Source organism: Amblyomma americanum, chromosome 9 (genome assembly GCF_052857255.1).
Source record: "Amblyomma americanum isolate KBUSLIRL-KWMA chromosome 9, ASM5285725v1, whole genome shotgun sequence".
Lineage (NCBI taxonomy): Eukaryota > Metazoa > Arthropoda > Arachnida > Ixodida > Ixodidae > Amblyomma > Amblyomma americanum.
Window position 1 is genome coordinate 36,383,356 of NC_135505.1, and position 13,162 is coordinate 36,396,517.

The 13,162-nt window shown below is 43.9% G+C and overlaps 2 protein-coding genes across 2 annotated transcripts; both read left to right on the top strand.

Moving 5' to 3' along the window:
• Window positions 1-9,637: 9,637 nt before the first annotated feature.
• Window positions 9,638-10,072, top strand: LOC144103294 (uncharacterized). Its single transcript, XM_077636054.1, has one exon. It carries the CDS (start codon window positions 9,638-9,640, stop codon window positions 10,070-10,072), a length of 435 nt encoding a protein of 144 aa, XP_077492180.1.
• Window positions 10,073-10,237: 165 nt separating this feature from the next.
• LOC144103295 (uncharacterized) lies at window positions 10,238-11,167 on the top strand. The gene has a single exon (XM_077636055.1). The coding sequence runs from the start codon at window positions 10,238-10,240 to the stop codon at window positions 11,165-11,167; it is 930 nt and encodes a 309-aa protein (XP_077492181.1).
• The last annotated feature ends 1,995 nt before the right edge of the window (window positions 11,168-13,162 follow it).

Here is a 13,162-nt window from a genome sequence, read left to right on the forward strand (position 1 = left end):
TCCCGCCCGCAGACAATTCGTTTGAGCCTTGTTCATAAACTATAACATCACCCCATGCTACGCGATGCCCTAATTTCGTTCCCCAGATACGTGTCAAATCACAGCGATCATCGTCACAAAGTTGGCATTGAAACACGTAACACTATAATGGCATTTCAATCTTCCTTGCCTCGTACATCACGTGAATGGAACCGCCTTCCGGCAGATTTCGTCGACATAACTGATAACCAGCATTTTCGTTCTGCTTTAGCTTACATTGTATAACAGGAGGATGATAATACTTTTGTAATATGCATTGTATCTATTCATGTATTTTTTTTGTTTTGTAACCGCTCCCCTCTTTAATGCCTTTGGCCCTGAGGGTTCAACAAATGAAATGAAATGAAATATACGGACTGCTAGCTGCAGTAGCAGGTATCCGCTGTGCTTTGATGGAGCCGTGATTTGGATATATCACATTATAACGTGAGATTACGACATTACAGTCAGCACTGACTAGAATTGGTTATTGAGCACTATTTTCTATCTTGAAAAGCATCATGGCTCATTATTATCTTTCATAATTATGTACTAACTGAGCACTTTTTGTCATTCTGCCAGTGTTTTAAAGAAAACGGCGGAACCTGCGATGTGTCACAGGTAAGTATTACTTTATCTTTTCTAAACTGTCACTATGCGATCATATTTAACTATAACCTAAGTGTATGATGTTGCTGTAAGTTTTTAAGTAGTTTAAGCATTATGTTGCTCATCAAGGGTAAACTGGTCCTGACCCTTTGGGAAGAAAACTTTGGTACCGACTGCCAGAAGTCAACCGTGAGTTTCATTAATTGCTCACGAACGATAGTTTCATCGTACTACTGTTTTCTGATTTTGATTAAAAGTGCGCGAAATTCTTGTAAATTTTTATTGTTCAGATTATTCGATTGAACTTTTGGCCCGTGAAGCTGCCGAAAAGCACAGGTGTATTTGTTTCGCTATAGAACGTTTGCAGTCAACAAAAAGCACATTAAACGTCTGGCGCCCATAACTCCCCGCAAAATAAGGAAATCGTATGTCGTAGTTTCCGTCGAAGTTTTTCGTCATAATGACTCCATATCCGGCAGTCAACGCATTCTGTTAACGATATTTTTCTTTCATTAGTACGCTACACTGTGTAATTGAAATATATGTATAACAAATATCGCCTTTGCACACTCTGAGAGTACCGCACAGTGATAATAATGGTAACACGTCGGTTGTCACTCTTTTTATTATTATTTTATTTCTTCCCTATTCACTTAAATAACATTGTAGAATTCTACTCCTCCCAAAAATTAGTAATAATTCGCGTGAGAGGCTGTGATCACAAATTATAACCTAACTGCCTAATAGATTAGATGTGGATCTCGCCCAGAATGCAGCGATTTGAGGCATTGTTAATTATCAGTGGGTTAGTTAAGATTGTAATACCATAAGTGCGACCGACGAAAATAAGTGTGCGCCAGTAAACTCTCAACTTTTAGATAAATAAGAATTCAAAAGAGGAGGGCTGTTAGTTTCTCAGTGGAGAGGGATACAATGTATTTATGTGCATGCTATTTCCCTTATTTCTTATTTCAGACGAGTCTCGTATCGCCGCTGGTGAAGTTTGTTCTGGTAAGTTTATAAAGCAGTACGGCCTGCTTTTAAGAAATAAAAAGTGCTTTAAAAATTTTTACTTCCCGTTTATACTAATGCGCACACACAATAAAAATAATTCTAAATATGAAATACATATGAATACGCTGGAACATTTTATTTAAATAAACACATTCGCAAATCGTTCTAAACTGTAGTCAATGCCAGGGAAATGCCGAAATGTGAACGCATGGGCCATTAATGAAGAAAGAATAAGCCGACAAATGGCTGTTTTTTTTCTAGAGACAATGAGGGTTAAAATCGCGAACATTTAGCCAAACAAAATGTGGACCGACGTAATATGGGAAACCTCTTTATTTGTTACAATTTATCCACATTTTTCCTAAATGAGCGTATTAAGTAGCACTATCTCCAGGTACAAAAAGTATTTCGAGGTGTTGATTACATTGCAGACCACTGAGCGTTATGGAAGCTTTAACTTTCTGGTAAACAATGACCTTGGAATAGCGATTTCATTCTCGTCTATTTTACTTTTTACCGCAGTACCTCTTGAGAAACGCTCTGCCCGGTGCCTCACAGACAAAAGTCACCGCTATGGTGTGTGACCTCATCGACCGCACGAACATTCGCGGATCATCTAGTGAGGACCTCGCTGCCTCGCTCAAGGACATCGACAGCGCGCTGTGTAAGTTGTATGAGCCATGTGCCTAAGTCTCGGGGAGCCATGGCCACTGTGATAAGTTTTCCATGCTGTATTTTTATGAATTGCAATCCTATTAGGTAAATGAAGCACAGTTGCTGGTCTACTACTTTTTACTTTTGTTTCACATGACACGTGCTCACGTGTATTTAAGATTCAAATATTGAGCAGAAAAGGGCAAAGAAATGAAGGACTGATTATGGGATACATGTATAGTCAATCCCGAAAAAATGCAGAACGCCTGTGAGCAAAACAAAATCACCTGTGCATGCAGCTTGAATGTACAACTAGCCTTATTTATGTTTCTCGGCAAAAAGTAAATGGCCGACCTGAGTTACCTAATCATAAATGCGTATTTAATGAATATGTCGCTGCAGAGCCTTGCATAGCTGTGTTCGCGTTTCTTTCCCAGCTAACTGTGGACGTGTACAACACGGAAATGAGCCCTAGGTGATGCGCTACAAGAGGCATTTATGGAAAGGTCTCAGGAAAATAGTAGTTTGTTAACAGATGGACTGTGCCTTCATTTGCATAGCTAAAGCTCATAAAAAACGTGAATTCCACCCGTATAGAGGAATTTATTATAACAAGCCTAGGACAAGAATGAAGCGACATTTTTCCCACCCTATCAACAGAGAGAGACGTTTCCAACATGGGTGGTTGCGTAGAGGTCCCTTCGGCTGTTTCAGTAGCGGCTGATTTTCACGCGTCTTGAAATTCTTGAGAGGCAATGAAATACAGTAGAAAGGAGACAAAGCTCCAACGGTTCCCTGAACCGGAGATATTGGCCACGAAGAGCCATTATTTTGCTTCGAGAATTTGGCTGACTTGAATGTAGCTGAAAGATCGTTGTGCATAGCGAAATTTTATGTATATTTAGCACGGCCTTTACTGTCGTGTTTTATAGCGGATAAGTGTCTTACAGAATAGCATGAAAATATGCGTCATTTGTAAGTTCGTAGAACGTAAATAAAAGAAGGCCTAAATAGGTTTGTACAATTTTTTGTGGCATTTGCTTATTCAGAAATGTAGCTTGTAATGACAGTTATTTTCTGGCAGAACGTCTGTAGTAAGCTTCGAAGTTCGTCGTACTATGTGAACACATGTAATGCGTCAAACAAAAAAAAATTGCTCAGCACTTATACAGGCAGAACTCTTCAGACTGTCAGCCTTGTTCCGGTCATTATGCCCAGGGAGAGGGTTTATTGACGGGAAAGGCGGAGAGCTTGGCCCGAAAAATGACACGATGTTTAGCTTATGCCTTAGAGTTCATAAGAAAGAATGCATTACCAGAAAAAGAATCCAAAAGAAGAGAACAGGGAAACTGCAGTTTTGAGTCTATGGAGACGGCCAGTCTGTTTTCCTGGTTTACTAGTAGTGCAAAGAGATGATGTTATTCTCGCTTTCTGTTATAATGGGTGCGTTACCTTCAATAACAGGGAAATCTAAGTTATTTGTGTTTTAAGCTCCCCAATTTATAAATACAAATGAAGTCGAGGTGAGCGCTGCCAATAACCTCAGCTCATAAAATTATCAAGTAGCATTTTTAAGTTCGTGTGCCTTCGGTCTTGCACAATTATTAGAAGAAGGCATTCTTTGTTTTCACCGGCTTTATACAATGTTCATATAGAAGTACAGATATTCCTCTTAACTCTTTGTTTCTTCACATAATTTCAGGCCTGTGAACTGGCGGCCCGCTTATGCCGAAGTCACTGAAGAAATGGTGGCCTGTTTTATATGGTATACCAATAAATTCATGTGTAAAACCAGCACCGTTGTGTCTTGGGTTCCTTGTGTAAACTGCAAGATTTGCGATGTCCAAATATGCTGGGGCTTTGGGGACTGCATTCAGAAGTGAGCAGTTATGTTATGTCTTAATCTAAGTGGGTAATCAAAGATGTAGAGGTAGGTATCACCACACTTCCGGATTATTGTGTACAACAAAATTCATTCTAAAGCGACGCAAAGGATATAAATTTCGGCACAAAAACTTCCAGGACGATAAACGTACACCTAAGCGCATTATCCGATTGCATGGCATGTCACAAATGTCGCTTTTGGTTGTTCAGTGGGCGCAGGCTGCGTTTACTGGCGGCAGTAATTCGAGAGTACGTTCGGTATCAGGCGGTCGTACATTGCCTGTAACCTATCTGAGAAGAGTCAGGTGCTGGCATACCTTGTTTTCTGACGTCACGGGTTATGCAGCGCAGGCAGACGGGAGCCAGGAAGGAAAAAACGACACGCGCCACGGCGCTGCACTAACCGCTTTATTTCTGAAGGAGTCGATCCGCGCCTTCTGTGTGCCGAATGTACTACCAGAGATATCAGCAGGAGGCGAACAAAAAACAGGAGATGGCTGCTCATGAAATGACGGTCTAGAACGTTTTCACCCCAAGCAAACCATAATCTGAAAACGAGGCGCAAATTACGAGAAAGGGGGGCTACGGCCGAGTCGATAAAAGGCTGCAACTAACACGGCTATGAAGGCTAAAAACAGGTAAAAAGCGATTAAGTATGACATATGACGAGAGAAGATAAAAGACTGCGACAAAAAACACGATAAAGACTCACCAAGGCCGAGTACATAAGTGTCAACTACTAGCACGTCTATGGAGCAGCGCTGAAGGCACATTTCACAAGAGACTTAAAACGGGTAAAAACAATTAAAATCGCATATGTAGGGCAAAATCTAGCAAGGCCAAAAAGTTGAAAGAGTGAGAGGTAAAAAGTGCTTTGGAAGTGCACACATTAAAAAGAATTGTAAAATAAATAGCAGAAGCGGACGCCATTTTTTCCGCCGCTCACCGCCTTTACAGGGTTTGTACGCGGGTTAACAATTCGGGTGAACGGATCCAAGAATTCGCCGTTAGGCACAGAGATTCCTTTGTTTCATGCGCTACGGGAATCTTACATTCCATCCCTCTGTCTTCTGGAAAGGAACGCGTCAGACAGACTGGGCATCGCATCAGTAAAAGACTGCAGGAACATAACCAAAGATACGGCAGCTTAGCTGTCCGCGGCCGTCATTGGCCACCCTGCAGGCACCGACCTCCAAACTCCGTGGGCACGAGAGTAATGGCAAGATGCAAGAAAGAGCTGACTCATAAATAACTGATGCGTCCATTACTGACCACCTAAAAGACGTCAGCTTTAGCTCGAAGACAGAAAATCCTTTTGAAAACGAAATTGCACTTCTCTCTTGAAGAATGCATTTTTTTTGTCTGCTCATCTTGCCCTGGGTTTCTCTACATTCCAAAGCCGCTTTTTGCCTCTCACCATATCATCTTTTTGACCTGGTTTATTGCTGCCCCACAGATGCCATCCTAGTTGTTTTTATTCGTTTTTAGCCATTCGTGAATTACGCCTTTAGCTTTTTATCCTCACAGCCATGTTAGCTGTTTGCCGTTATGAAATCGGTATTGGCAACGTTTTTCAGCGCGTTTTTGTCGCAGTCTTTTATCTGTTGTCTTGTCTCGACATGTATATTATTTATCGTTGCTTATCTGATTTTAGCCTTCTTTTCGTCATGCCCGTGTCATCTATTGGCTTTTAATGAGTCGGATATGGCCTCGCTTCCTCGAGGTATTGTTGCCGCGCTTTTTACTTGTTTTCTTTGAGGTGATAAACTTTCCAGGCTGTCATTTTATGAGCAGCTGTTTTTTTTTGCTTTTGTAGGCGTCCCGTTCATATCTGGTAAGAACTGCGTGTGCAAGTCTCTGTTCCTCCTGCCTATAAAAGGTGCGGATCGACTTATTCAGAAATTAAGTTGGTAGTTCAGCTCAGTTGTGTGTGCCATTTTTTTATTCACTGTCCTGGTATGTAAGCGCTGCTTATATCAAAGTACCTAAACTATCGTACTGAACGAATACTCTTCAGCGTTGTATAGATAACGAGCCCGGCTCGAGACCCAGAGGACGGAGGTTTGATTCCTACTCGACCACGTTTTCCTTTACGCTGAATGTGCTTACAATTCGCCAGGACGGTCTTGGCCACTGGGAAGTTTGTGACGACGCCCGCTTTTATCGAGAACTAGAACTCTAATCCATTTTCAGTGCATTAAATGGGTGAATTGATGGGCTAGCAATGTTGTTCGATGTCGGTGCCTTAAAACCTCTGCTAGAGACGAGAGACGAGCCAAAAGAATGGGAATACAAGCATCTCCGTGTTCTATGATCCTGTCTGGTATATGTCCTACAAATGTTTGTTGCTCATTCATAAAAGAACCAAAATAAGTCTAAATGATATTTGTTTCTAGAGAGATACAGATCAATTCTGTGTGCTTAATTGTTTAATGCTTAAAACCAAAATCCTATCCTTCACATTTCATGATTACGAAGTGGTCTGGGTTGGAAGGAGTAGAATAAATTAAATGAACATCAAGCATTTCAAAGAGCAACCTAAAATAATGATTTTTTGAGTCGACAGTAGTAAAGAGGTTTTTTGATAGATAAAAATAGAAAAGGTTGAAACGTCCTTCGTTTTGATCGAATAGTTGCGGCCGCCTTAGGAAACCAACAGGAAACGTTCTTGACGATAGCAAAAACGTTAATAGCAAAAAATTACAAACCTGCCGGGGGGAGATCTGCGGATAGATTTATTTTTGTAGTGCAATCTACACAATATGTGAAAGAATGGCTGTCATAAACAACTTCTCGTTAAAACGTGTGCTTGTCCGCACTTTGTGGGCATCACCGGCGCTGCACTACAGCTTCGGCAGCTTACACTGCTGGATCTGAGCGGCGCCATCGACGAGCTGCTTCTCACTATTAGCGTTGCCGATTAAGTGCACTGAGTGTCGTAATAATTATTCGATACACGGATCATTGGCCATGCTAACTGGATTTTGGTGTATTTATGACAAAATCTCAGCGAACCACGTTTTTTACTAGAGCTAATTTTTAGGAACCTCTAGTAAATTTAGCAGGCTCAATTGGCTCGGGACGCTCAAGGCGATGTTGTTTTTAGGTCTATTGGTTTGGGTTCGTATATGTGGGTTCAACTTCCCAAAGTGACTCAGGCTATGAGGGACGCCGTAGTGAAGAGCTCCGGAAATTTCGACCATCTGGGGCTCTTTATTGTCCACAGACATCGCAAAGTACGCGGGTATTTACAATTTCGCCTGCATCGAAATTCGACAACCGCGGCCGGGATCGAACCCTCGTTTTTCTGGCCATCAGCAGAGCGCCATACCCACTGAGCCATCGCGGCGGCTTAGGTCTATGAACTGCTTCAACATAATACAGCAAGCGAAATGGAACGTAATCGACGTTCCATTCAATGACTACGTATCCTTCTTTCCCAGTTGATCATCACAAGAGAATTGTGTGTCCGCTACGCCACATGAAAAGGTTTTGTGTTCTTGTCAAATGCGTCAGGAGATTGCAACCGCCTATCTGCCAGTATTGATTCTATCCAATCTACGCTTGTTCTGCCAGTAACTGACATTTGTTGTATTGGTGATTTCATGCGAAATTATACAACGTGTATTTAACCTTGAAGACATGAACTTTTCTGCTCAATGCTGCAACTTGCTATTGCTCTCACGAACCCTTTTACTCCCTTGTAACCTGAAACGTGCACAGTTATCGCAATGATGCGCGTGTGCTGAATAATGAGTCCTGGTCCTGAGCGGATACAGGGCGCAGTGGTTGCAACAGCCATGAACAAGGCACATGACTATCTGCTCATGCTGGTGGCCGTACATGCGACATACGAGAAAATTTGCCATCAGACTGATTTAGATGAAGTTGGGGCAATACGCGACACGGGGAGAAAAATCGGCATTTTTAGCGTCTCCTAGATTTTCATTAAAAATTATTTTAGGTTTAAATTCAAGTGGCACGACTGGTCATGAATGCTCTACACAGAAGTTTAATGTTGACTGAAATCTAAGGTCTGACGAAATCTCGTCTGGTCGGGTAGTAAGTAACTCATTTCAACAGAAAAAAAGGCAGACGCCGACCAAAGGTTTTTGTCGAAGCAGACGTTTCGGCTTCCATACGGAAGCCTTGTTCACTAAATTTTTATTGTATAACCGCGACGCCTAAATAAGCTTCAATAATCGTCCCAGGCATCTTGCATAGGTTGGCGGGAGATTGCCGATGTTACGATTAAGTCTTTTTTCGGTGGTCTGAATAACCAAAGACTCGAGATACTGGCGTGAAAGCCAGTTCTTTTCTTTGGCGATGATAGAAGCCATTTCCCAGCAGATATCATGACCTGCCGATACGCCGTGCTCCGCAAGTGCGTTGGAAGTGACTTTCTTGTTCTTCACGTCCGACATGTGTTCTTTCAGACGCCTTTCAAAATTCCCGCTCTCGTCGATGTAAACATAGTCGCACTTGGCGCAGGGGATTCTGTACACAACACCTGGAAATTTTTCTTTGTTTAGTTTGCCCTTGACATTCACGAGCTCGTGCCGTAACTTGCGGGCGGGAACGTGGGAAACGTGCACGTCGTACGTGCGCAGGACACGTCCAAGTGCTTCACTTATGCCTGGTACATAAGGTATGGCGACACGCGCTTTGCAATGGCTGCCGACGGGTTCCGCTGACCGCTCCGAGCGACGTTCAACGGAGTCCAAAAAGTTTTAGGGTAGCCGGAGTTCATCAAATCACGACGCATTTGCATCAAGTCCGAGGCACGATCTTCAGGTCTGTAGCAGATTTTTCGGGATAGTTGAATTAGCGAAGCCGCAACTGCACGTTTGTGGCATGCCGGGTTAATAGAGTTAAAATGCAGGTATCTTCCCGTGTAGGTGGGCTTCCTGAAGACTTGAAACAAAAGGCGGCGGCCATCTCTCTCTACTGACACGTCCGAAAAAGGCAGACAGTTGGCAACCTTCTCATCAACAGTGAACGTAATGGCCTCAGCGATGCTGTTGATGTGCTCTGTGAATGCGGTGAGTGCATCCTTTATTATGATGCAAAAGGAATCATCAATATATCGCAGGAAGATCTTAGGCCGAGGCTAGAAAGACGCCAGAGCTTGGTTTTCTATAGCTTCCAAGGTCAGGTAAGCAGCCGTGACCGAAATAGCCGCGCCCATTGCTGTTCCATGCACCTGTTTATAGAAGGTGCCTCACAAGACGAAATACGTGTTTTCTAGGCAAAATTTCAAGAGCCTCAACAGGTCCGGAGCCTCGAAAGGTGTTCTTTCGCCGAGCTTCTCGTCTGAGTGACGTCGCAGCCTTCTCGTCGGAGCCTTGAGTACATATGCCCGAATGAGTTCGCGAGCATTCAACTGCATACCAACTACAAAGCCAGCCTACAGTGCCGCCAACGAGAGGTGGCCCACAGAAACAAGCTAATCAGACTGATGCCTGGCCACAAGGAAGTGAACCCTGCAGATTTCCCTGGCGGCACCCCTTCGACCGTATACAACCTTTCCAGCTACAAGCCAACTCAACCCGAGCAAGCCGTGCTTGAGCTTGGACTAATCGTCAACGGGGGACCTGCACTGGACAAAAGAAAAATAATATGTGCTGTCGAACGTGCAATTGGCAAAGTGGACCACAGTCGCCGTGATGTTGTACGAACACGGGCAGTGAGCATTCTTGCTAAACTTCCAAACCGACAGCCCAGTCACATGCTTGCTGAGGAACGCAGTGCTGTCAACAGCCTGCGGAGGAACCAGGATATTGTTATCCTCCCCGCCGACAAGGGTAATGCCACTGTCATGTTGAACAGGCCAGACTACGACAAAAAGATGCTGGATCTTCTGCAGGACAGGAGCACTTACGTAGATCTCTAGGAAGACCCTGCATCTAAGTTAGAACGAGAACTGCAGAAGCTACTTGTCGACGTGTCTCACTTCGTACCGCCTCACCATAACTCTCTGTACTTCAGGCTCCTCTGCCGCAATGAGTCCGCGCCTGCGTTGTATGGTTTGCCAAAGATCCACAAGGAGGGCGTCCCTATGCGACCGATAGTGGACTTCACCCGTTCCCCCTTGTACGAGCTCTCGGGCTACCTTCACCTCGTCTTCGCACCGCTAGTTGGAAAAGGATCCACGTTTATACTGAGCTCGTACGAGTTCATCGAAAAGGTGCATGACATTTCCGTTGATGACGGTGACTTAACGGTGTCCTTCGACGTCAAGTCTTTGTTCACAAGCGTCCCTGTGGATCTAGCGGTGGATGTATGCGGCGCTACCCTTCACTCAGACGAGAAGCTCGGCGAAAGAACACCTTTCGAGGCACCGGACCTGTTGAGGCTCTTGAAATTTTGCCTAGAAAACACGTATTTCGTCTTCCGAGGCACCTTCTACAAACAGGTGCATGGAACAGCAATGGGCGGGGCCATTTCGGTCACGGCTGCTAACCTGACCTTGCGAGCTATAGAAAACCAAGCTCTGGCGTCTTTCCAACCTCGGCCTAAGATCTTCTTACGATATATTGATGATTGCTTTTGCATCATAAAAAAGGATGCACTCACCGCCTTTACAGAGCACATCAACAGCATCGCTGAGGCCATTACGTTTACTGTTGAGGAGGAGGTTGCCAACCGTCTGCCTTTTTTGGACGTGTCAGTAGAGAGAAATGGCCGCCGCCTTTTGTTTCAAGTCTTCAGGAAGCCCACCCACACGGGCAGATACCTGCATTTTAGCTGTGTTAACCCGCCATGCCACAAACGTGCAGTTGCGGCTTCGCTAATTGAACGATCCCGAAAAATCTGCTACAGACCTGAAGATGGTGCCTCAGACTTGATACAAATGCGTCGTGATTTGATGAACTGCAGCTACCCTAGGAACTTTTTGGACTCCGTTGAACGTCGCTCGGAGCGGTCAGCGGAACCGGTCGGCAGCCATTGCAAAGCGCCTGTCGCCATACCTTATGTACAGGCATAAGTGAAGCACTTGGACGTGTCCTGCGCACATACGACGTGCACGTTTCCCACGTTCCCGCCCGCAAGTTACGGCACGAGCTCGTGAATGTCAAGGGCAAACTAAACAAAGAAAAATTTCCGGGTGTTGTGTACAGAATCCCCTGCGCCAAGTGCGACTATGTTTACATCGACGAGAGCGGGAATTTTGAAAGGCGTCTGAAAGAACACATGTCGGACGTGAAGAACAAGAAAGTCACTTCCAATGCACTTGCGGAGCACGCCGTATCGGCAGGTCATGATATCTGCTGGGAAATGGCTTCTATCATCGCCAAAGAAAAGAACTGGCTTTCACGCCAGTATCTCGAGTCCTTGGTGATTCAGACCACCGAAAAAAGACTTAATCGTAACATCGGCAATCTGCCGCCAACCTATGCAAGATGCCTGGGACGATTATTGAAGCTTATTTAAGCGTCGCGGTTCTACAATAAAAATTTAGTGAACAAGGCTTCCGTATGGAAGCCGAAACGACTGTTTCGACAAAAACCTTTGGTCGGCGTCTGCCTTTTTTCTGTTGGAATGAGTTTAATGTTGACTATATTCGCTTTCTCTAACCACATAAATAATCATCAAGTGAGCCTTGGTGAAGGAGAATCTTGTCAAAAAGGCGCAAAGTTTTGCACGCCACGTTTTTAAAAGCTGTGCAGGTAAAGTCAACCAGGGGCACGTATTCAGTTATTTTTCGTTTTTCTTTATGTAAGGGTTAAGGTTATAACTCCTGGGTAATTAAGATAAAATTGTTTAATAGGAGGCTACATGTATCAGGCTCCACGTCTTGATGCTCATAGGTACTGAAGTAAACTGAATGGTTTTAATCCTAGCTCTAAGCTTCTCCCTATTGTATCCCGCTATCTACCCTCATTTCAACGTACAAAACAAGAACAGTGAATGCCGACCAGCGTGCAGAAAAATTAGAGCTCCTGTGAGACGCAAAGAGCGCCGGTGTCATGAAGCGCTTTGTTGTCATCAAAGGCTCCCACATCAAAACAGTAAAGAAAATGACACATTATGAAAGGCGTAGACGGCATAGAAAGCCTTGCGAACATCAGCGATGCACTGTGTACTGCGGGGATGAACAGTTATTTGGCGACACAATCTGGAGATTCACCAAGCTCTGGTCGATCTGGACTACAATAACGATAAGAACGTCGTCTTTACGAACTACCAAAAGAACCGAATCGCAAGTCCATTTAAGACGGATCAGCGAAGGAGCAGTCAGTGACTATAAAACAAAAGAAGTTGCGATGAGGGTAGGAAATTCAAAAACATCGTTTGGCCAGGGACCGGCGGCAGAACTACGTAAATGTAGTGGACCATGCAACAGTGTCTAGTTTCGTCTGTGTACAGTGTCAGTCATTTGAATAGGTTGACAAAGAAGTGTTCCTTTGCCACTTCCAGCGCCGCACGTAAGCTGCTGTTCTCTTCCCAGACTGTTGAACATTACTTGAGTTTTCTGCATACCAATTTATAGACGCACCGTTATGCTTTGCCTGTCCAGGCCAGTGACCATTCTTTGAAACTAAAGGGGATTTATTTACCACAAAGTACAAAGCAATGTGCAGATGAGATGTGCTTGGGAAGGTGAGAAAAAGCCACGTAGAAGTAGTGTGACTAGCCCTACCTACCGGTAATCGGAAGAGGACACTGTGGCACAATTAGGCAGCGTAATTCACACAAAGGATGTTACAACTGCAATATCGCTTTGTAAACAATAAATATAAGATGGTAAATACCGTATTACGCAATAAAATGGAATAATAAAGCGAACTATTGGCAAGAACTACGCAAAAAGCGCATTACTCCTTTCTTAAACTGAAATAAATTTTTATATTGTGAGGTGGTATTTATTTAAAACCTGTCGAACCCTAGACTGAGCCATCTAAAATACATAGTCTGTGCGAGACAATGGGAAGATGCCAAAGTTCCATGGGCCTCATTGAGGTTAAAGAAATGTGGCTTT